The sequence below is a fragment of the Tyto alba genome, unplaced genomic scaffold (genome assembly GCF_018691265.1).
Source record: "Tyto alba isolate M040663 unplaced genomic scaffold, T.alba_DEE_v4.0 Super-Scaffold_20, whole genome shotgun sequence".
Taxonomy (NCBI): Eukaryota; Metazoa; Chordata; class Aves; order Strigiformes; family Tytonidae; genus Tyto; species Tyto alba.
Window position 1 is genome coordinate 6,167,029 of NW_024881283.1, and position 21,630 is coordinate 6,188,658.

Here is a 21,630-nt window from a genome sequence, read left to right on the forward strand (position 1 = left end):
GAGCCTTGCACAGAGGGATGCTGCCAGGGATATAAAAAATAAAGCAGTATTTATTAGCGTTGAGTAAAGTGCAACCTCGGCGTAGTTTTACACTCAGAAGCCGTTTAAACGGCAGGCAGAAAAGTTCAGAGCAGACCTGGAGGGCAAGGGGAGAAAAGGCCCCGAGCAAGGTTGTGCTAAAAGGATACAAGAACTGTACAAAGGCCTCTAAAAAAAAAAAAAAAAAAAAAAAACCAAACAAAAACAAGAGAAAACATCAGATAAATTATTTACAGTTCAAATTGATTACAGGAGGCTGAAGGCTCACGAGCTTCCGCAGGCTGGGAGAGTAAGAAAAGAGGGGCTGAGGGGAGACACGGGCCCCGAGGTGGCGTTTCGGCGGGGTTACGGGCCGCGGGGCAGCGGTCGCGGGCGGCTGGGATTGTCCTCGGGCACCGGGTTCTGCTTTGGGGGGGGGGATGTGGTGGGGTAAAGCCTCGGAGCTGCAGCGTGGCCCCTGCTCCTGCCCGGCGGGGACAGGAATGCATCGCGATTTCCAGTGGTGAAAGGCAGGGAAGATGTCAGGAATGAGATCAGGCCCTTTACCTGGATGTTCCTGCTAAAAATCAGCAGAGGCTGAACGCAACGGGATGACGGAGGCTTCGGAGATGCGGTGGAGCTGCCGAGGTGCACGGAGCTGGGCCAGCCGGGCTGGGGGCCGGCACTCGGCACGTCCTTAACGGCGGGGACACTGCAGGGGTCTGGCAAGAAGGGAATCCCACAGCTGCAGACCCCGGCACCACGCAGCTTCCCGTGCCACTGCCCCGGGAACTCCAGGAGGGATCCGCTCCATTTACAAATACGGGCATTTTTCTTGCCACTGCCTTAAACTCCCCCCGGGGAGACCGGGGCTGAACCACATTCCTCCGACTTCTGACCCACCGGCAAAGACTCCGGAGTTGAAAACGGAGCTGCAGCCCCACTGTGGATGTATGAGCTGGTGGACTCCAGCCCCTCTCCCACCCCGGAGCCATTTCTGAAGAGATTACCAAAAGGGACAAGAGGACACGCTCATCACGGCACCAAAAACTGTCAGGAGCAGCACCCGCAGGGGACGTGTTTCAGCCTGGAAGAGCTCCTCAGGTCTGAAACAGGCCCCAGGGACACTGCCCTGCGAGCCCCAGAGGCAAAGCTACAGCCTGGCCAAATCCCTTCTTCTGTGAAGAAACTCCTACCTGGGCTCAGATCTTCTGGGGAAGTCCCTGAGCCACAGTCTCCTGCAGCGACACGACACAGCTTGTTGTTTCCTTGTCCTCACTGTCACCCTCACTGCCACACGAGGCTAAAAGGAATTTAAGGGGGAAAAAAGGCATCCCAGCCTTGAGCTGCCCAGAGAGTGGGTCACCCAGCAGATGATCCGGCCTCTCTTAGGAGCAAACTGATCTGGGACAAAGCTGCTGGAGGGAAAGCACGTGGGAGGGTGAAAGGTGGGCACAAGGATGGGGAAGAGTTTTTGCCAACTGATCCAATTTGCTAAAAAACAATTGAAAAACTCAGCAGGAGCCCAGCACGGGTCCGGGACCACTTTCCTCACTGAGAAGCTTCGCATCAGCGCGCAGTGGAGCCCCGCTCTGCTGGCAAGCAGGCTGCAGAGCTTGGCTTCAGCTCAGGCCTCCTGGGCTTGCCCCGTCCCACGCTCGGGGTTCGCCGCATGGGTTTGGCAGGCCGGTGGCCACGGGCAACTGCACCCGCTGTGCTCTCAGCTGGAGACAGGCTGGAGCCACGCGGCTTTGATCCACTCTCCCATCTGGTCAGTGGGAACATGGATCAAGTTTGCAGCTCAAGCCTGTTTCTGGTTCCTTCAGAGACCTTTGCACCACCACGGGTGAAGGTCAGGAGCCTGGGGCAGGCGGGGCTGTTCCCTCACACACCTCGGCCTGTTAGGAAGGGCCACTGGGACCACTGGTGGTGAACGGTGCTGTCCTAAAGAGCACAGCCCCTCACAGAGGGGGAAGAGGCTGCATTGTCCTACAGCCACGAAAGCACTGCAGAGCCCTCTTGACACCTTGGCCTGTGGATCTGGCACGGAGAGGGCTACTGCCTCTCTGTCTTGACGTGATCTCCAATCATCCTCCTGTGATACGTGGCCAGGAAGATGTCGTTGTCTCGGGGGCAGTCGTAGTGGCAGGAGCACATCTTGATGAACATCATCTTCCGCTGGAAGAAGTCCCCCTCGGGGCAGCGGAACTCCACCTCCACGGTGCTGGTGAGGTACGGGGTGCAGCAGCGGCCGTCCGTGCAGCTGCCGCAGAACTTGGGCCGGTAGGAACGGGTGCTGGTGCAGCCCGAAAACTCGAAACGGAGGCTCTGGCGTGGCTTTGGGGTCCGCACACACTTCTTCCCCTTCTAGGCAGAGAGCAGGTGGGTTAATAAGGACAGAACAACCGGACAACAGGTCCACCCAGGCCTGCGCTCTACCACTGGGCAACAGGACACCGAAAAAGTGGAAGCCCTTTGAGATGGGCTCATGCCCGACAAATACCTAATTAGGTTCTCCCTGGTGTTCCCGGTGCTGTGTCCCCTCTCCCCGTGCCCAGTACCTTGGTTTTCTCCACGGGGAAGTCGCAGGGCCGGACCATGCAGAGCCGGGTCTCCTTCTCCAGGCGGCACTGGGGGTTGTCGTTGGTTACTCGGGCAGAGATGCCCATGCCGCAGCTCTTGGAGCAAGCGCTCCACTCCGTGGTCTGCACCAGGCAGTTCTCCTGCAGGTTATTCAGCTCCGGCTTGTGTGCTGGATCCTCCCTGAACACTGAGCCGCGGGGAAGAGACACAAGGCAAGGTTCAGGGCTTGGGACGAAGTGTGGCAGCTCCGCGGCTGCTCCCAGCTCGGTCTAACTCTTCAGGGCCAGCCGGGCTGGGGGCTGGCACTCGGCACGTCCTTAACGGCGGGGACACTGCAGAGGTCTGGCAAGAAGGGAATCCCACAGCTGCAGACCCCGGCACCACGCAGCTTCCCGTGCCACTGCCCCGGGAACCCCAGGAGGGGTAGCAAAGGTCTGGTCCACCCCACGAGCTCCTCGGCCTCTCAGCGGAAGGAACACACAGGCAAGCACGGGGCCGTCTCCTACCTCAGCCCAGCTCCAGCCAGTTCTGCTGGAACATCAGCGGGTGTGCGAGCCTCCCCCCGGCACCACCAAGGTCTCGCCTTCGTGGGTCTGGAGTCTGGAGTACCCGCTCCACACCTGGCACCCACACCCCCGGCGCACCGAGTGAGCCGTCACCGCCAGTCCCAAAGCAGACGTGACGCAGGGCCCCGGGCCAAAGGCAGTTTGGATCCACCTCCACACCCCCCCCCCCCCAGCAAACAGCCCCCAGCCCCATCGCGCCCGCCCACCACTCACCCGCCATGGCGGTTTCGAAGCGGTTTTCCTCGCTGCCCTCCTCGCAGACCCACTCTTCGCAGCACTTGTTGCGGAACTTCACCCGCCGGGGGTTGGGGCACTCGGGGGACGGCAGCCGCAGGTCGTCGGAGCAGAGGGGGATGCAGCCGATGGCCCCGTCCATGCAGATGCACTGCAGCTTGCAGGTGGGCTGGAAGCTCTCCCCGTTGTGGTAGATCTTGCCCAGCAGGTCACAAGTTGCGCCCTCGTGAGCTGGGGGAAGGGGGAAGAGGAGGAGAATCTGAGGAGATGGCAGGGGGCTGGCAGCACGGCCTCTGCCTCGGGGGGGGCCCCTCCTGATGAGGGACAAGTGCCCACGCGCAGACTCTCCCCGGCTCTGCCATCCCAGTGCTGGATGCAGCAGAAGTTGGCACATTTAATATTGGGCTCCCTGGACCCAAGGCTATTCCTGACATTGATTTTTAGAAGTTGGCTCCAGCTGTGCCAGACCTCCCAAAGTTCTCTAGAAAAATCTCTTCTTCACTTGGACGAGCTACTAAGTGGGACTTTGTCTTTACGGCTTGTAAACAGCCTGTTCTCCAGTCAGAGGTCTTCCTGTCCAGCTCAGTGCCCCAGTCAGTGGTGTTGTGCAAGATGCATTCCTGACACGACGCGTGAGCCAGCGGCTTCGCTCCTCGACACTCCTAGGAGACCAAAAGGCAACATTCTCCTAAGAGCAGCTGGTTCCCCACATGTCTAAAAGGTACCTACAAAAGGAAAATAACACTTTGGGTTTATGACCTTTTCGGCTTCTCTGTGATATGTGAATCTCTTCTTCATTCCTGCCACAACTTTTTCTATTTCTCTCTGTTCTGATCTCCAGTTCTCTCTTCTCCAGCCCTCCTATGAGTCTTTTACTCCTTCCCTGTAAAACTTAAACGAGCAAAAAAGGAAACGCAACCATATCTGACACACAGGAGCAATCCTCAGTCTGTGGGTGCAAGCAATGCTCACAAGTTCTTACGTCTGTATTAGCCAAAATTTTTCCAGTGGAAGTTTTCCAGCAGAAAAAAAGTTTGATTAAGAGTTTTGCAGGCACGGATCAATGTCAGGAATGTTTTCAATGAGAAACAACTGAAGCATTTCAATTTGATATCAAAGATTTCTTTTATGCTCTTACAATAGCTCAACCAAAATACTTGTTGGCCAGTATCCATAGGGGGGAACATTTTGCTCGGGTAATTATTTTAGATACTATAAAGATCAAGATGAAACATTTTGATATAATGGAAGTGGAAAGTTCTGACATAGCCAAATGAGTATTCTAAATAACTCATGAAAAGTTTTGAGATTTTCATTTATTTTTTTTTTTCTTTAGCCTGAAATGAAATGTTGAAATCTCAGAGTTGTTCACAGGACAGAAATCCTGCTTTTGGACAGTTCTCATCAGCTGCTTCTTTCTGCAATCCCGACCCTTAAAAAAAACAAAAAAATCCATGCAAACCTCTACTGGGAAGTTACCAAAATGAAGGATTCTTGGCTGCTTGTGGAGGCTTACCAGGAAACCTGATCTATTTTCCCCTTAGTCCTGCTCGCCCGTGGAACATTGTCTCAGACAGAAAGAGTTTGGACCAAACACGGAGCGAGAGCCACTTTCCATCCCACCTAGTCCTTGAGGGGACACAAATCCTTCTGGGCTGCTAATGCCTTGTTTCTAAGCAGAGCTGGATCTCAACTTGCAACTCTGTTCAATGCCATTGGTATAAAAATACTCCTGTGCTCCTACTTAGAAGTTTCAAAATCCTCACTTTTTCCATCAAAGTGGAAGCCATCCGCTTTCCCTCTACACAACCATTCATACTTATTTTTAAATCCTCTTTCACTGTTTTTTAGCCCAAGCCCTCTCCCTTCCCAATGAACTGATCGTGCTGTTCCCTCAGCAGCACTCCTCCCCACCCAAGGAATGGCAGCCCGCTTGGGAGTTTTATTATGTTTTCAAAACTCAATCGTTTTGTCATGCCCTTCATCACCCTACAATGACCTCACTTTCCTGTTGACCTGATCCAATTACAGCACCAAAACGGATTGCTCCAGCGGAGAGAGACAGCTCTTTATTTACCAGCTCCGCCTGGCACCAGTGCCACCTCCCGCCTCCAAACTCCAACTCCAGCCAAGGAGACTTTTGCCCTTTTCCGAGGGGAATATGGCAGAGCTCAACTGAGCTGCTCCAGTCGCTGCAGCTCTGCCAGCTCCCTGCACCCACCCAGCCCACCCTACCCCCTTAGGCGCTCCTACGCCAGAATTACTACAGGATCATCTCTACCTTTCTGATACTCCAAGGTCTCAGCAGGAAGGGATGAATTGCTCTGCGATACGTGAAGTGCTACATACTGGGACAACTTTAAACAAACATACAGCGATTTTCACCCTGATGGTTCCTTTCGTTTCTCTTCTGATATGGCTTTTGGGCTGGTACCCAACCTAGAAGCCTTTCCCATGACGCCTGAACACCTCTCTGCTCCTTTCAGCTCCCATCACATCTCTCCTATTTGGATGCCTGCAAGTCTTCTCTAATCACAAACACTGATCCTTCCCTTTGTTCAGTTCATCACTCCACCTTCAGTTTCCTTCGTTGCCTCCAAAATCGCCCATCTTCCAAGAGGTCAGTGTGGACATCACAAAAAGATCACCCAAGGACATTGTATCTCAAATCTTCAGACCAATTTAGGGAGATATCCTGGTCTATGTTCATCTGGGGCTTTCGCCATGAAAATCTTAGTTTCTCATTTAAACACCTGAAGGGCAGTTGTGGTCTTCAAGTCTGATTTTCTACACAACAGGCATCTGGGATTCTCACTCCAAAATCTCTGTACCAAACCCATACGTCATGGTGACTACAAATCTTTTGAAAGATGTCCAGTCTCCATGTGAAGTCTCTGTGAATGAGACTCCTCTATCCTCCTGAGCAAACTGTTCCAGTGATTTAGCTGTCTTTACTCTGCAAACATACACCTCATTTCCAGCCTGAATTAGGCAGTCTACAGCTTACACCCTCTGGATGTTATTACGCCCACGTTTACCTTATTAAGCTTCAATCATCAGCTCTTGGGTGCACCAATGCCTATAGAAGGTAGTGACTTCTAAAGATCACAATAACTGGGGGAGGGAAATTAAACAAATAACTTATAAAAACTTCTCAAAAGAAAGGAGAAAACACATTCTCCAAGTTAAATTCATTATTTAGTGGAAAAAAAAATTGGATGTGATCCGGGCGCTGCAAAACAAAGCAGTTCCACCCCAAGCCCCCAACGCCCCTGTCTCGGGTTGGTGCGAGTGGTGCAGCTGCTGGAGCATTTCCAGAGATGCCCCGTGCGGTGGCTGAACCCTTCCCAAAGTGTTCACATCAGCCTTCCAGCCTTCGTGTCTTCCTGACTATCTTGAAAACCTTAAATTAAACAAATGGTCAGCTCCTGGCAGAGACAGGGGCAGAAGAGTCTTGTTTTTAAACAAAGAACAGGAGACTGAGGAAATACTTTTTTTTTTTTTTCCTTTACACCAAACTAATGTTTGCATGATTTAAAAATAGCTGCTAGAAGAAAAAAATCAAAAATATTTCTGGCTGAAAAGGGAAAACAGGTCTGCATTTGTATTTACCTGGCTCAGTAATTCCCATGTTCTACATATACGTTATTTTGCAGACAAGTTGTTCAGCTCTTTACACCCACGTGCTACAGCCAGAAATACAGTATGCCTCTTGCATGTAAGCAGACAACTGCAAAATGCCAATCTGTCGTGCAAGGCAGTGAGATTTTGGATAAGATTTTCCAAGCAACTGTACTTTCCAGTAAAAGTCCAGATTGCTGATATTCACCCGCAGGCACTACGGGGGTAGGGGATGTCTCCTAACAACGTCACAGGAACAAAGGAGAGTCCCAAACCCCGACTCGTGCCTTCGGAAACGTCCCTCATTGCAGGAGGAAGTAGGTTGCGTGTGTATTGGTATCAGTGAATCTGTTGGCTCGCGGGGCTGGCGCAGCATCTCTGATGCTGGACGGAGCTCCAGGCACTACAGGAAATTCTGACGATGCCGCGGGCTTTCTGGGAGGTCTGCAGGCAGAGGGGGGCCACGAGAAAACCGCACAATAACAGAACATACAGCTCTCACCTAAGCAGATCCCGCTGCCTCTGTGGGTTTTGGAGAAGTCGCAGTAGAGTCCCTTGTGATGATCACAGGGTTTCTGCAGGGAACAGAGCTCGCCAAGCTGCCTGGCACACACCTTGCAGCAACCACAGGCATCCAACACATGGCTGGTGCCAGCGGGGCACTGCAGAGGCTGGGAGGGACACTGGCATGGATACGTGCAGGCCTGCGGTTCTACCTGGAGGGCAGACAAGCCGTGGAGAGAATGAGTCTCCCGCAAGCCAGCCAGGCAGAGAAATGAAAAACACGATTCTGCTTCAAGCACAGACACCCCATCCAGAGGAGGGAAGACTGGCTTCGCCCTCCACCGGGGAGCCCTGCTGCAGAGGATGTGCGTGCAGCTCCTGAGGACTCGTGGGACTAATCTTTTTCTCATCCCTAACTCATCTGGAGCTCAAGGAGAAAAAAAAAAAAAAAAAAAAAAAAAATGCCTCTGGGAAGCAGGGCCAAAACAAACAGGACAAGCAGTAGCTTGGAGTCCCATGCACAGCTCAGCCCCCCACTTCCCTGGAAGCAATAAAACAGTGATTATTAACAGTAAGCAATTCCCAGCTCTTACATAGCACTGCACAGGAGAAAACATCAAAGCACTCCGCAGCAGCAGCAGCCTCAGTCCAAAGATAGAAAAACTGAGGTGCATAGCGAAAGGACTTGCCCAAAGTCAGCCAGCAGGACTGCGGCAGTGCTGAAAACCAACCCAAAAGCTCCCGAGTCCCATTTTGTCCCCTGGATCTCAAACTTCCTTCATTATTCCCAGAGATGTGCCCTCTTCTTTCCCCTTTCCAGAGAACGCAGCATAACCAACCTTCCTTGGGACCTTGTGAACCTACAGCCGCCCCACCTGGCAGCGTTTCAGAAGTGCTGGGCACCTCTCGAAACCCACTCTTGGCTTTTATGCCACTTCGGATGCTAAACAGAGATCAGGCTATGTCTGAAGGAGCATTACCTGCTCTGAAAAACCCAGGATGCTTCAAGCGCTCCAGTAACTCAGTCTGTGGCCTCCTTGTCCTGAATCAGCTCGGAGCAGGCACACCAGCCTCAGCTCTGGATGTGCCCAGATTTGAATAAGGTGTAAAACCATGACTGTGAAAGGTGCAGAGCGTATGGGCTCTCAAGGTCCTCTTATAACTCCTCAGCAACACCAGTGTGCCACCTCTAGCCTGGTTTTCTGTTGAGCTTCTGCCCACTAAAATTCTCCAGGTAGCAGGGAGGGATGCAAGAGCACTACTGAACGTGCTGCGCGGTGCTTAGACAGGGGCCAGCTCCCAGCCCAGGGGCAGCTGCTGCCGCAGGGCCGATACAACCCTCGCACGGGGACGATGCCAGCAAAACGCTTTGGGAAGCTGAGCTGGGGTGAAGGGGACAGCACCCCACGGCACAGAGGCCTCACAGCTCCACTGCCACCCAGGGAGAGGGGCTGCAGCAGTGGGAAGGAGCCTGAGGGCAGGCAGGAGGGGGCACACCTGGAACGGAGGTCAAAAAAATATCTTGCTACGGCTCTGTCTGCACTTGTTATATCCCATCCAGCCCTTGCTTGTGAAACAGCTTCCTTGGATATGGTGTTTGTCACCAATAACAGTAGTAAAACTGTTCCAGCTGTTTTGACTGTTGCTCAAAACAGCTGCTCTGACTTGAGCTCACATGGGGTCAGAAGATGCCAACTGCTTTGTACTTCTGTAACAACCAGCGCAGTATGGTGTAGGACAGAGATCAGACTGAATCTTAACTCGCAAGTCCTCCCAGAGTCTCTCCCTGCTCAGCAGGAATCGGTAAAATTCTCCTTGAAAACTCCGAGCGCAAAGTATTTTGGAAACAAGCCTCTCCTGCCTGTAGCCCAGCTGTTCTCAGACGGCAGTCTCAGAGCCACTCGCTGGGAGCTGGCACGTCACAGGGATCTCTTCCCGACTGCTGAAGTGCATTAAAAGACGCTAAAAATACATAAATGCTTTCCTACTGGTTTTCATGTATGCAACCGCTGTAGCTGCCAAAAGGACGTGTTATTCAACCATGGATGAGTGGGTGGGGGGTACATGAGATCATAAAAGAGGCAAAGCATTCCTAACACAGGACCTATATTAAGATGCAATCCAAGCACTTAAAAAAAATAATGACAACAAGCATTTTCCAATGCAGTGTCAGCCACAGGCCATATAAAGAAACACTCTCAGAATAGCTCTCCTACTGAAAAACCAACCAAAACAACCTCTTTCAAGATAACAGAGAATGCAATGGAATTAACCGAGTTTTCTTCCTCGCCTTCATTAATCATTGTTAGCGCTATTTATTTCTTTTAATAACTCACCCAAAGAAACCAGACCACCTGGTTTTACCTTCTGTTCACAATCAGCTTCACTTCCTCATTATGTTACAGCTGCTTTTCAGCACGAGAACATCTGGATTGCGATCTCCAGCGTATCAGAGACCCGCTGGGAAGCTGCACCCCTGCCTCTGCTGTGCCTCATTTCCCCCACCTGTGAGCAGAAGCACAGCTTAAAAGGCCCAATTCATCCATGTTTGCAGGGTTCTTTTCAATACTTCGAGGTTTTCTAACACTTCAAGATTTTCCAATCAGTCAGCTCAGACATGCCTCTTCATCACCCAGTCCACCGGGCGCTAGGGTGTGTTGGGGCTCCTCTTTGCTTGTTTGATTAGTGAGCAAAGTCAGCTCATGCTATTTATGATTCCCATTCCTCTCACGAGCCCAAGAGACAAGAGAATGAGCTGAAATCTTTTTTGGCTCATGCACGCTCAACAGTGAGCACTGAATAACTTCTTCAGTTGGGAACAGCTGGTAGAAAGTTACTGTTGAACCAACTTCCTAGAGTTCTCCATTACTTAATTTGCTTTCACAGCAATTTCAAGTAGGCTAAATAATGAATTATATTGCAGTGGCATGGAGCACCCTTCAGCCTTCGATACAGTGTGGAAACTGCCCAAACTGTCCCCAAGAACTGCAAGGACCCGCATTCAGGGCTTGGCTACAGACCCATAAGTAACACAAAGACCAGCACAGAATGTGCCACTGTCCTGGGTGCAGAGGGATTCAACTGCGAGAACATTTCATTTTCTTCCCTCTGCAGAAGGGTCTGTCCCCAAAACTACACTTTTACCTTCCTTGAGGAGGATCCTAACTTCACATTCACTATAGCCTTGACCTTGTTTCTGTTGAGGCTAGCAGTGCATTTCTGTGAACTTTGAGAGCAGCAGAACGGAGCCAGCGTTAGAGATCAAGGCTACAGATTTAGGAAAGCGCTAAAGCCTGGAATATCAGCTCTCCCTGCTCTCGGCTTTGCTGGCAGCTCTCATATCAACGACAAACACCACGTGTGAATCTGCCACTCCCGGGACCCCCGAGCGATGGCCAAGCCACAGCAGGAGTGCAAACAGTCTGACTAGAGGATTCCCTTGCCTGTGCTCCACGCATGTGCTCCACCACTGACTCCCAGGTCCCATCTGCTCAGCTGACAAGCCAGAACAAGCTTCCTCCCAACTGCCAGCACCAAACCCAGTTACCTGGGGGGAAAGAAAAAGTTAGAATGTTCTTCCTGCTTCATATTCACAGAAAACCTCTTCCCCCTACACCCTCAGGAAGGCATGAGCAGGGCAAGATGAGCTCACACCACTGCAGCCGTCCTGTGGCATCGTCAGGACTCCTCATTCCTGATCAGACAATGTCCACGTGAGCCCAGGGAACCAGCTAAGAGAGCCAAACCAAAGAGGATTTTTAAAATGCGTTTGGGCTCATGACTGCATTCAAAGGGCTTGGAAAGGAGCATTTTGAAGCTGAGCTAGCTGTTTGCAAAGTGCTTTGAGAGCCAGGGGTTAATGCTGCAAGGTAGAAGTAATATAACAAACCCATAACTGGTTCTCTTTCACACTCCAAGACTGGCAGTAGACAAAGCAGCCAAAACGCAGCTATTCACATCTTCCAAGCACCGAATTATCATGGATAATACCTGCTCTCCCTCCGTCACGGGCTCTCAAGGCACCTTCCCAACGTTGCTGCAGCACGTTGTACAACAGCCTATTATGAGAGACAAGAACCACTACCCCCATTTCACAGACAGAGAGCCGAGGCGTGGAGACTTGCCCAAGCTGAGCCTGGCAGAGCTAAACATAACTCCCAGCAGTCCTGGTTCTGCTCTCATCTCTGAACAACACAGGAGGCAGATGCGGTAGCAACAGCTCTCATTTCCTTGCTCAATCCACTAAACATCACTCCCAGAGCTCAAAGAAAGTCAAAAGTCCCATTTCTGAGGCAGTTGACAGGTTTAGAGAAAATGACATCACTGCAGAGTAACTGTAGAATCATAGAACACCAGGTCGGAAGGGACCTCAAGGATCACCTGGTCCAACCTTTCTTGGCAAAAATAATACATTTGGTAATCATAAAGGGTCACAGCAGTGGGAGTCACTGCTATCACCTGTATGACCAATCTGATGCTGGCAAAGCTGGCTCTCTGCAAGAATCAAGAAGATCATCCCAAACCACAGGAGTTACCCTGAGATCACAGCGGTGTTCGGTGCACAGGACACCTTGCCTGGCAGGACAGGGGCTGGCACACGCTGCGTGCTGCCCCAAGCAGCCAAACAGACCTTGTCAACCAGAAGTTTATGGCACCTACCCGCACAACAAGCCGTGCAAGGCACAGCGGCTCTGTGAACCTCATTTCTTCACTGATCCAAAAGGCACTTACTGCAGTTTAGATACATTAATGACCGCAGCAATGCTCCTGCTATTACTGGCACTGTAATAGCACACAAAAGTCCTAAGCAGAATCAGCTGCTCTGTCAAGCACTTGTATTAACACAAAAACAGGCACAAATCCTGCTCTGGAGAGGCTGCAGTCTAGTTTCCCCCGTGGGATCACTCTTTTTGGGAACACATGGGTGGATTCAGTGGCAGCTGGGGAAGGATGGTTATGGTAAGGAACTGGGATATGAGACTTTTATTCCTTGCAGTGACATAAACTCAGTGACTTCACCTCTCTCTGTTCTCTTCTCCCCCCTTGTAAGCCAGAGCTGGCTTCTAGCTCACATGAGTGGAGTGAAGCAAAATCCATTCACATTTGCCAAGAGCTTTGAGATCCGTAGGTGACAGGCGTTACGCGCGGTGCAGCTCCGCGCGTGATTTAGTTACACGGTGCATTTGCACTGCTCCGCTAACAGCCAAACTGCTCTCAGAAACCTTCGGAGGCAGGTGGCAGCTGGGAAGAGTTATTCAGCCTAAAGCATTCACATGCATCAAAGCAAGAAGCTGCAATGCCCAGGCAGCAAACGGAGCTGCTGCAGTGCAATACATACCCAGCCAGGCGCAAGGAGGAGGAGGAGCAGGGTCCAGGTCACTGTCCCCAGGTTGCCAGACATCCCGAGTAAAGGGAAGGGAGGGGATTCAGGCTGCCGACTGACTCACTCCTTCTCCTTCGGAGTTTCTCCTCTCTCTTTGGAGAAAGTTGCACACCAGCTCCTCTTTAAATAGCCTCCTGGAGGGGGCGTGCCCCGCGCTTGAGTGACAATCTGGAAAGCAAGCCGAAATGGGTGCAACAAAAAATGTCCAAATTCCAGGGAACATGAGCAGATTCCTGTGGCCCTGGCGGTTACGGGGCTGCCGGCACAGCCTGCAGCTTGGTTACTTTCCACGTGGGTAAATCAGATCCCAGTAAAAGCAGGATTATTATTTTTTAATTTTTCCTCTTCTTAACTCCAGAAGTATGAAGCCTGTGACAACTTTCTTGACACAACCCCCCTTTCCATACCTACATCCATTCCTCTTTGGCTGCAAGAACTGAGGACTTAAATAAGTACAGCTTTGTGGTGCTCAATGTTTTTCCTTTGAACAGGAGGGAAAGATGGAAAGTTCAGCACTGTTAGGTGCAATTAGGTACCATAACTGACCGTGCATCACCAGTGCTTGCTGCTGCCAGCTCCAAGAAATGAAAGTTTCATGACTATAAAGGCTGCTGTCTGAACTCCTGCAAGGAGGAGCTGCTTGTTTTACGAGGCAATGAAAAGCCATGGGGTGACAGTTATTGATAAAGGGCAGCAGTTCCCCATCGTGCTTTATTTGCACCTTGGGATAGATGCAGGATATAACATATTTTTATCTCAGGGCATGATCCTTTCTGTTTGCTGCTGAAATATAGAACCAGGCTTCTGCACAGCCTGCACAAGATGACTTTTAGAATATGAAAGAGTTGGTTTGTGTATTAAAGAGTTGTTTTGTTTATTCCCAAACAGCAAGAGGAATGCTGCCATGGCAAGATGAAGAGAAGGAGTGCAGCAGAGGGCACTCTTAGTCCTCACTGGCCTGGGGCGTGACAGAGCAGGTTGGGTACGGGACAGGAATCCTCTGTGCTGCACATCAAGTGGCCTTAAAAAGATGGAGTCGTGCCTTTGAGTCAGGGACCTTTCCAGCGTGGGAGTGCTGCAAGATCTATGGGCTTACTTTGGGCCAACATAAAGCAGTGCTGCAAGATCTGTGTGCTGCCTTCGGGCCAAGATAAATCAAGGAGCAGGCGAGTATGCAGAATGCACTGTGCCATACAGTCCCTACCACATCCCAGCAGGGGGTACTGGGAAGTAGGACAGAAAATGAAGAAAAATACAGGGAGTGTGCAGTGGGTCATTTAAATTCAGTCTCCTGCCTTCCTCCCTCCAAGTGTAGGGCATCTCAGCTGGGAATCAAGTGCTGCATTTTACTCAGGTCCTTTCAGGTGCCTGTGCAACACCAGATCAGCCTCCACACTCCCTATGCCACTGTTTGTCCACTGCTGAAAACAGACAACTCTGACTTTTAATTAATTAGCACCTGGAAAGCCGCTTGGGATTTGGGGCTGGAGGGCATTAGCACAGTGCAAACCACCTCAGATGCACCTCCTTCTCTTCCGTAAGATGAGGGATTTCACAATCATTTCCACAACAGCTACCTCTACTAATGTCACAATGAAGGATTATGTTTCCACACAAAAGATTTGATGTACTGGAGGTGGCATAAACATCCAGTGCCCTAGAGCAGCTCAGAGCTAAAGGCAGTCTACCTGGATATACATTTCCTCCCTTTTTGGAAGGCTTGGCACTTTAAACTATGTTGTTGCCTCACAATTTTGCAGGACGTTTTCCCACTGCTCGTAAATAAAACAGGGATAAAGTTCTACACACCTCTGTTCTCGTTTTCTCACACAGCAAGAATATAAACCACAGCTGAATTCCAAGTCATATGGGGCATTCGAAGGTGTCGTATTTGTGCCTTTTTAAAAGGACAGTGTGTAATGTATGGCTTGATTCATACATTGCTCTTCGTCCAAGAAGCAGCAGTTGCACCTTGGACCATGATCTTCCAAATTCAGCTTTTAACATAAACCTGCTGCATGACCTCGAATGAACTGTTCAACCAAAGCCAGAACACTTGCTCACCTGTCAGTTTTGTGGGGAATATTCAGCACTAAACCACATTATGATGGCTGATTAAGTTTTCAATCTACAATAAAGGAATAATTCGATTATAAAACATCCTTACCAAGCTGCTCATCATCATCCACCTGAATGCTTTCATCTTCCCAGAGCAGTAGCATAAGCAAAATGTACCGAGTTGCAATCCTGCTCATCCTTCAAGCCACCTTAGCTCTGCCACAGCCAGCTGCCTCCCCTTCCTCGCCAAGAGACGAGCATCTGGATCCACTCCAGATCCTTTACTGGACAGCAGAACCAACATTTTGCACCGGTCTCTTCACTGCACGGTGCCAGGAGCGGTGCTGAACCCTCCAAATGAGGGTTGCTGGGGACAGTGGAGCTGACTTTGCCTCTCAGAGCCCAGAGCAAGTCTGCCACAAAGGCACCTTTTTACTGCAAGCTGAAAAAAAAGTAGAGGAGCAGCAGGACACGAAGGACAAGTGTCAGCTGGAGATCCCTGGATTTTGGGAGCCCTCTGCACCCATGGTGCAAGATTTTCTTAGGACAACCAAAACTACCCGTAGTGCTAACAGCTGAACTGTTCACCCCACTGGACACGCCAGTTGCCAAGAAGCAAGAGAAGAACATGAAGGTTAAGTGACTCAGAATGATCAAAGGAAGGAAACACCCAAGTTAACACCAATTTGCATCTCTTCTTTTTGCCTGAGCTGCCTCAAGTGAAGGGATAAAGATGTCAACCCTGCTTAAAATCTCCCCCAAGCAAAGAAAAATGGGTGTTTAATTCACCTTGTTACGTTCTTCTGGGTTCACTCACCATGCCCAACCAGTAGCTTTCCTGAATTTATAGTAATTTAAAAAAGACATTTAGATAATTGCTAAAATTCACATAAGGATAAGGAATAAAATAAAGGCAAGCACACACACAGTTTTTTGGCCTAGCGCGATCTCTCCCAGTGGCACTCTGCCTGCAGAAGTCAAAATAAAAAGCCGGTACAAGCAGCATGGCAGGGGGAATCATGCTCATCCAGCCCTCAATGACTTCAGAGCTGTCCCCTGTCTCAAAGCCGCTCGGTTGTCCACAGGACGTGCTGGTGGCTCTCAGGACTGCTCCTTACGGGAAGGTTTTCATTCTCACAGCTGGCCAGTCTTGGCAGAAGTCACTGCTGGAGTGGATCACAGGCAATCACTCTAATTTGGCACTCTTTTAACTTTATGAGTCTTGCTGCAATTATATCAAACATAGATTTGGCCCAGCAAAGATGGTGAGGTTCATCCAGCTAGACGGTCTGAAACACAGGAATTTCACTTAATTGTTCATTACCCAACTACTGACACCTGCTTGATGTGTCCTGCTCACATGCTCAGGCTAAACTGATTGCCAGATCTGGGGCCATGAAGGAGTCCCGTCCCCTGCTTTTTGCCTTCTGTAGTTTAATGATAAGGTTCAATTCTTAAGATTGGCTGGGCACTTTCACCCAGTTTCTCCCCTGCTGATAAAAAAGTGACACTGTTGATTTCTCCATCTGTGGTATATTACTAATAAAAGACCAAGCCCCATCAATGTCTACCAAGGTTGTAAGTCTGCTGCAAGTTTGGGAAGTAGTTCTGCAGGTCCGTGTGCTTTGGGGTAGGACAGGTGAGCAGCCTCAGAATGCTTTTGGGCTAAACATGATTCCCAGAGACTTAACAGCTGAGAAGGTCTCTTCCAGACCGGTGTTCCAGTTCAAGTTCAGTTCTAATTCAGCATTTGCCTAGAGGGACATTTGGGGTCAGATTCACACCATCTAATCCTTAGGCACTTAATTAAGGCATCTACATGAGAAGCCTGATCTCTCTAGGTGCTCTTTATAATCCATGGAGAAGGACCGAAGCTCCTGAACGGCTTTCTCATGGTCCCTGTCTCCATTGCTCCATATGCACCAGCTGTATCATGATATTATTTGCTGTAAATTTTCAAGAAAAAGTGGCAACACCAGAGCTCAGCAAAAGCTAAATGGGACGGCATATCTGACTCCAGTCTGGGTGGGAAAGGCTACCCTGCCCTAAGAACGGAAAGGGCAGGAAAATTCACCCCTCCCCACTTCAGCCCAGCCTTGGGATGAGATCCTGACTGCACGGAAACACCCACTGGCTGCAGCAGAGCTAGGATTCCCCTCTCCCCCCAGCTTGCCAGATACTGCAGCCCCGAGAGAGAGGGCACACTGCTGTGCCCATCGTTTAAGGGATGTCAAGCAGGGAACAAATTTTGTCCCTGGCTGCAGAGTTCACTAATGAAGTCTACAGTTGTTTTAGTTCTGGAAGGAACACTCCATTGTATTTGAGGATTTATTGTGAAATCGAAGCCTATCAAGGGATGCAAAACTTGGGATGGGTGGGGTGCCTGCTGATGTCCTTACAAAGGAAGTAAATATGTAAAAATGGTCTTGGCATCATGAGTTTGGAAAGAGCCAGTGCTAAGATTCAGAGCTTGCCAGCAACAGCACACAGTCTCTTCTGAAAAAAAAAAAAAAAAAAAAAAAAAAATGCCCCTTTGGAGCCTGATCTTGACAGGATGAAAAAAGCCTGTTCTGCAGCTTCCCAAAGAGTGTGCAACCAAGGGCACCCAGGGGGGCTACCAGGAAGGACACTAAACCCCATTTGTCAACGCATAGGATTCCTATTTCAGAACAAGTGAACAGTAAGGAAGTCAACACTTCTAAGGAATTGTTGCACATATACGCAACAAGAAGCCTTCCCAAAGCAGAGCACCTCAGGCGTTGAGCTCTTTGCAAAAAATGGGCCTTGGTTTTGGAAGCAAAAGACTTGACAGTCTTCTCCCACCTTTTTGCCCTGTTTCTGTTGTGAAAAATCTGGGCTTTCACCCCAATGCAGGGCTTAGCCAGCTGGGAGGCTCTCAGGCCAGCTCGGACCGTTCTAATTGTCTGACCTGCCTACTTGCCTAAGGTAGGCTGGAGGATTTTGCCTAAATAATGCACAAGATCCTGCAACAAAGGTTCCTGTGTCCAGCTTCTGTATTCTGCCTCCTGGCAGGCTGCAAGCAGCTCTGAATGCGGCGAAGAGGCAGAAGCTCATGCACAGCCCGGGCTCTGGGCTGGAGCTCCGGGGAGCCCGACCTAACACCCAAGACCTGCGTGACCTGGGCACAGTGTGGCTTCAGCCCCTTCAAAGAGGGGTCCAGAAGGGGCTGTCAGCACAGCTCGCTCCCGGACCTGGCAGTGCCAAACATCAGCCCTCCAGGGAAATGCCGACAGAGCTGCCAGCAATCACACTGAGCCTCAAGGTTTGTCAAGGTGCAATAAAAAAGTACCTGTTGCCTGCAGACTAGCACAGGTCTCCAGGTGGTAGTGTAACAGTGGGTGACCTGATACCCTTAACAGCTGCAAAACTGGAATACAAAGGTGAGTCGCCATCAGGGCCAGGAGCATTTGTGCCAAGACATTGGCTCGCACGGAACTGCAGGAGGAACAGGCCCTGGGAGGAAACAAGCAACTGCACCCACCTGTGAAATGGATGCTTCCTTGGGTTTTTCCACTTCTTAACTTACTGCATGCTTAATTATCCTGAAGGAAAACTGCAGGGAGGGAGGGTATGTTTAAGGTAGACTTGGGCAGGCTCATTTAAGGAGGCCTCCTGATCTACAGGAGTCTTTTGGTGCACAGCTCTGCTGTGTGTGAATAGCACTCTGTCTTTCATGAGATTTGGTCGTCACAACACCTGCACAGATGAGGCACTAAAGGATGTGCTCAAGGTAATATGGCTTGTGAAAGAGAAGGAACTAACATGAGGTCTCTCTAGCTGTGGGCTACTGCATTGATCACCGGGTTCTACCACCCCCTGACTAAGCAGCCACTCTGCCATCATTACCAGGAGCTTTTTCTAGTGCCTAAGTGCACTGCTGTGTCTACACAGCCACATGGAAAAGGGTGCAAGGTTGAATTCTCCACTGGACCCCATCTCTCCACAGACCTCTGTCATTACCTAAGCTCAAAGGCTCTCTGCCCTAAAATCCAGGACTCTGCCCCTCCATCAAACAGCTCTGCTGCAATCAATAAGTCTTCCCTAACTTACCCCAGCTGCACATCTCACACTGACTCAACAGGCAGCAACAGGTCCCTGAGCTCTGCCAGGCTGGTAAGACCTGGAGGGGTGGGTGGCCTACCAGGACTTGTGTGCATCTCTCATTAGGGATTTGGGCTTCCAACAGAAGCCTGCCCACACCTTTCCCATTCAGGTTTTGGAAAAAATCCAGCTCATTACATGGAATCAGTGAATAATTTAGATTGGAAGGACCCTTAGGTCACCTGGTCCCTCCTGCAGGTGATCCCAACGCAGAGGAGAGAGAGGAGGGGTAGAGTTCCAGCCCACTGAGAAGGGCAGGTCAATGGGGTCTGCAGGTTCAGCAAGGTAGAGCTCTTGCCATCCTGTTCCTGTGGCACAAAGGAATCTCAGCTTATGAATCTCTGATTAGCTTTCCAGCCCCTGGGGCTGTAACTGTGAGCCAGCCTTAACAAAGGGCTTGCACCTTTAGAGGCAGGAACTTCTCGCAGCTGAAGGGAGTGTTAACTTCGGAATGTAATGCAGACACCCTCGAAATTAGTTGTAAACCACCTACTTCACTGCTGATTAATGAACGTGATCTTCTTCAGAAGGTCTGCACAAACTGTTGTGTTACAAACCAATGAAAAATAATTTGGGAAATGTTAAGTGTGAGACTTTCACATACATGTTCCTAATTCTTTATTTTTGTTATAGGCACACATCTATGAGGTTGATCTTTCATATTTATTTTTCTCTTTTTGTTTCCTTAATAACAGATTTCTTAGAAGTTTCACATTACAAATGTTTAAGAAAAGACAAGTCCCAAGCTCCATTAATAGCCTTGTTGAAAGAATGGCATAATTTTACACAATATTAGTAAGGAAATAGTCTGTATTCGCAGCCGTCATTGCCTTCAGACAGACCAAACTCACACAATCTGAGGAGGATGAAATGTTTCATCAGGCTGCAACCCGTGAGAGGTTTCTCTCCTCCTCTAGCCCCTTGTCCTAAACAATTGCCCTAGCTCTCTCCCCCAGAAACTTGTGTGATATCAGAAATCCTCTTGATATATTCAGAGGTGACAGTTTTATTAGCTAGTAGTAGAACATTATTAGTTCTGCCTACAACACTACATTTTTTCATACCAGTTTATGCACAGGTACAACAGCATTACTGTTACAAACCTGCTTAAACCACTTTAAGTTCAGAGTCTTCATTTTCAGTATGGTTTTTGCCATACTGTCTTTTAAATACCCTGTTGCTGGTAAAGCAACCACTGTGACATACTATAAAGTTTTTACAGTTTAGGCCATTTTACCCTAGAGATGCAGCCACAGACACTTTCAGGTAAGTTTTACAAAGCCCTAGCCTGCTGTTGTTGTTGCCATTTTAAGGAAGTTATTTGAACCAATAATTTTCACCTCTATAGTTTAAACTGTTTCAGCCTCAGAAGCATGATGTCATCTGGCAACAGAGGTGCACAGGGATGGGTTTGAAAGCAGAATTTTGGTGAATAATATTCACTTGGGTTTTTTTCTAATCTGATCCCTGCAATACAGCCATGAGTCAGGTAAAAGAAAATCTGTAGCTGGTTTAACTTCTTTGCCAGGCAAATAGCCCCAAATCATCTTTACTCTAATGCCTCTTTATGCAGTCATTTCACAATGTTCTCCCTTGTGCATTAGACTGGAAATTAATGACCTGCCTGGCAGAGATAGGCCAATCCGTTAGGTCAAGAGGCTTTGTAAAATAACAGTTATTGGGGATTCTCAAATTATTACAATTTTAAACCCAAGGTGTCCTAACCTCGAAAAAGGGATAGGTGAAATGAAAACTGTGGAGCCTGGCTACGTTTCAAGGAGGTAAGGAAAAAAGACTTTTCCTGCTCTTGGTCACTTGGCACCTAACACCTTCAAAAACCACAGAAATGTTCTCAACTCTGGCATTAACTGTTAGAGCTCTGTGTGTCCTTGGTGTTCCAAGTGGGGAAATAACTAACCAGCTGCATGGACTCACCAGTGTCATTGCCTTTCTGCTAAAACAGGGAAACTTGCACTCTCCATGTGCAAGTCCTCTGGACCGGTGAAGTTCCTCCTCTGCTACGCTCATCTTCCTTCAGAGGAAATGCTGAGGGCCAGGACACAGCCCATACGCCTGCGAGCCTGTTCATTCGGCCCCAAACAAGGAGGACTGTCAGGGCAGCGTGGATCCTTTTCCTAGAACAAAGGAAGCAAACAAAATTACTTCCAGCTTCTCAAATTCTTCTCAGAATAGTATGTCAGCTTCATCTGTACTGCTATCCTGTAAAAAAGAATCTGGAGAAACAAAAGGAATGAGACAAATTCCCATGCTTTCACCAGGGCTATTCTCTGTACGAGAATGTACATGGGAAGAGCTTGCGGTGCTATTTTAAGCCCTAGGTGTATTTCAAGGGGATCTCAGCTGAAGAGCCCAGGCTGTGCTGAGTCAGAGGGGAATCCCATGAACCAGCCTCATGACAAGGATGTAGGACCCTTTTTCATCCTTCACATGAACTAAAATTAGAGTTGAAAGAAAGAATCCTGTGGCAGAAAAATTGCCCGCAACAAAGGGACCTCAGAAACAGAAGCATGAGGTTAATTT

At 49.5% G+C, this 21,630-nt stretch overlaps 1 protein-coding gene across 3 annotated transcripts; it reads right to left on the reverse strand.

Annotated features, from left to right (window-relative positions):
- Positions 1-32: 32 nt before the first annotated feature.
- LOC116963983 (CCN family member 2-like) lies at positions 33-21,206 on the reverse strand. Of its 3 annotated transcripts, none has more exons than XM_033002139.2 (5): positions 21,025-21,206; positions 7,525-7,738; positions 3,381-3,632; positions 2,580-2,788; positions 33-2,382 (listed from the first exon to the last, which is right to left on the reverse strand). In XM_033002139.2, the coding sequence occupies exons 1-5, from the start codon at positions 21,115-21,117 to the stop codon at positions 2,074-2,076; spliced, it is 1,077 nt and encodes a 358-aa protein (XP_032858030.2). In that variant the 5' UTR covers positions 21,118-21,206; the 3' UTR covers positions 33-2,073. The 3 variants fall into 3 exon arrangements, with proteins under 3 accessions (XP_032858030.2, XP_032858029.1, XP_032858031.1); XM_033002138.2 differs by having other exon boundaries at positions 33-2,385; positions 21,025-21,048; XM_033002140.2 differs by lacking the exon at positions 21,025-21,206 and adding an exon at positions 12,865-12,990 and having other exon boundaries at positions 33-2,385.
- Between the last annotated feature and the right edge of the window lie 424 nt (positions 21,207-21,630).

Excerpts from the sequence above, each read along its gene's own strand:
- LOC116963983 (XM_033002139.2), bottom strand. The coding sequence starts at position 21,117 with ATGAGCGTAGCAGAGGAGGAACTTCACCGGTCCAGAGGACTTGCACAT. Across the intron at positions 7,739-21,024 it reads GCAGAAAGGCAATGACACTG|GTAGAACCGCAGGCCTGCAC; the intron begins GTGAGTCCATGC and ends TCTGCCCTCCAG. Across the intron at positions 2,383-2,579 it reads TCCCCGTGGAGAAAACCAAG|GGGAAGAAGTGTGTGCGGAC; the intron begins GTACTGGGCACG and ends TCTGCCTAGAAG.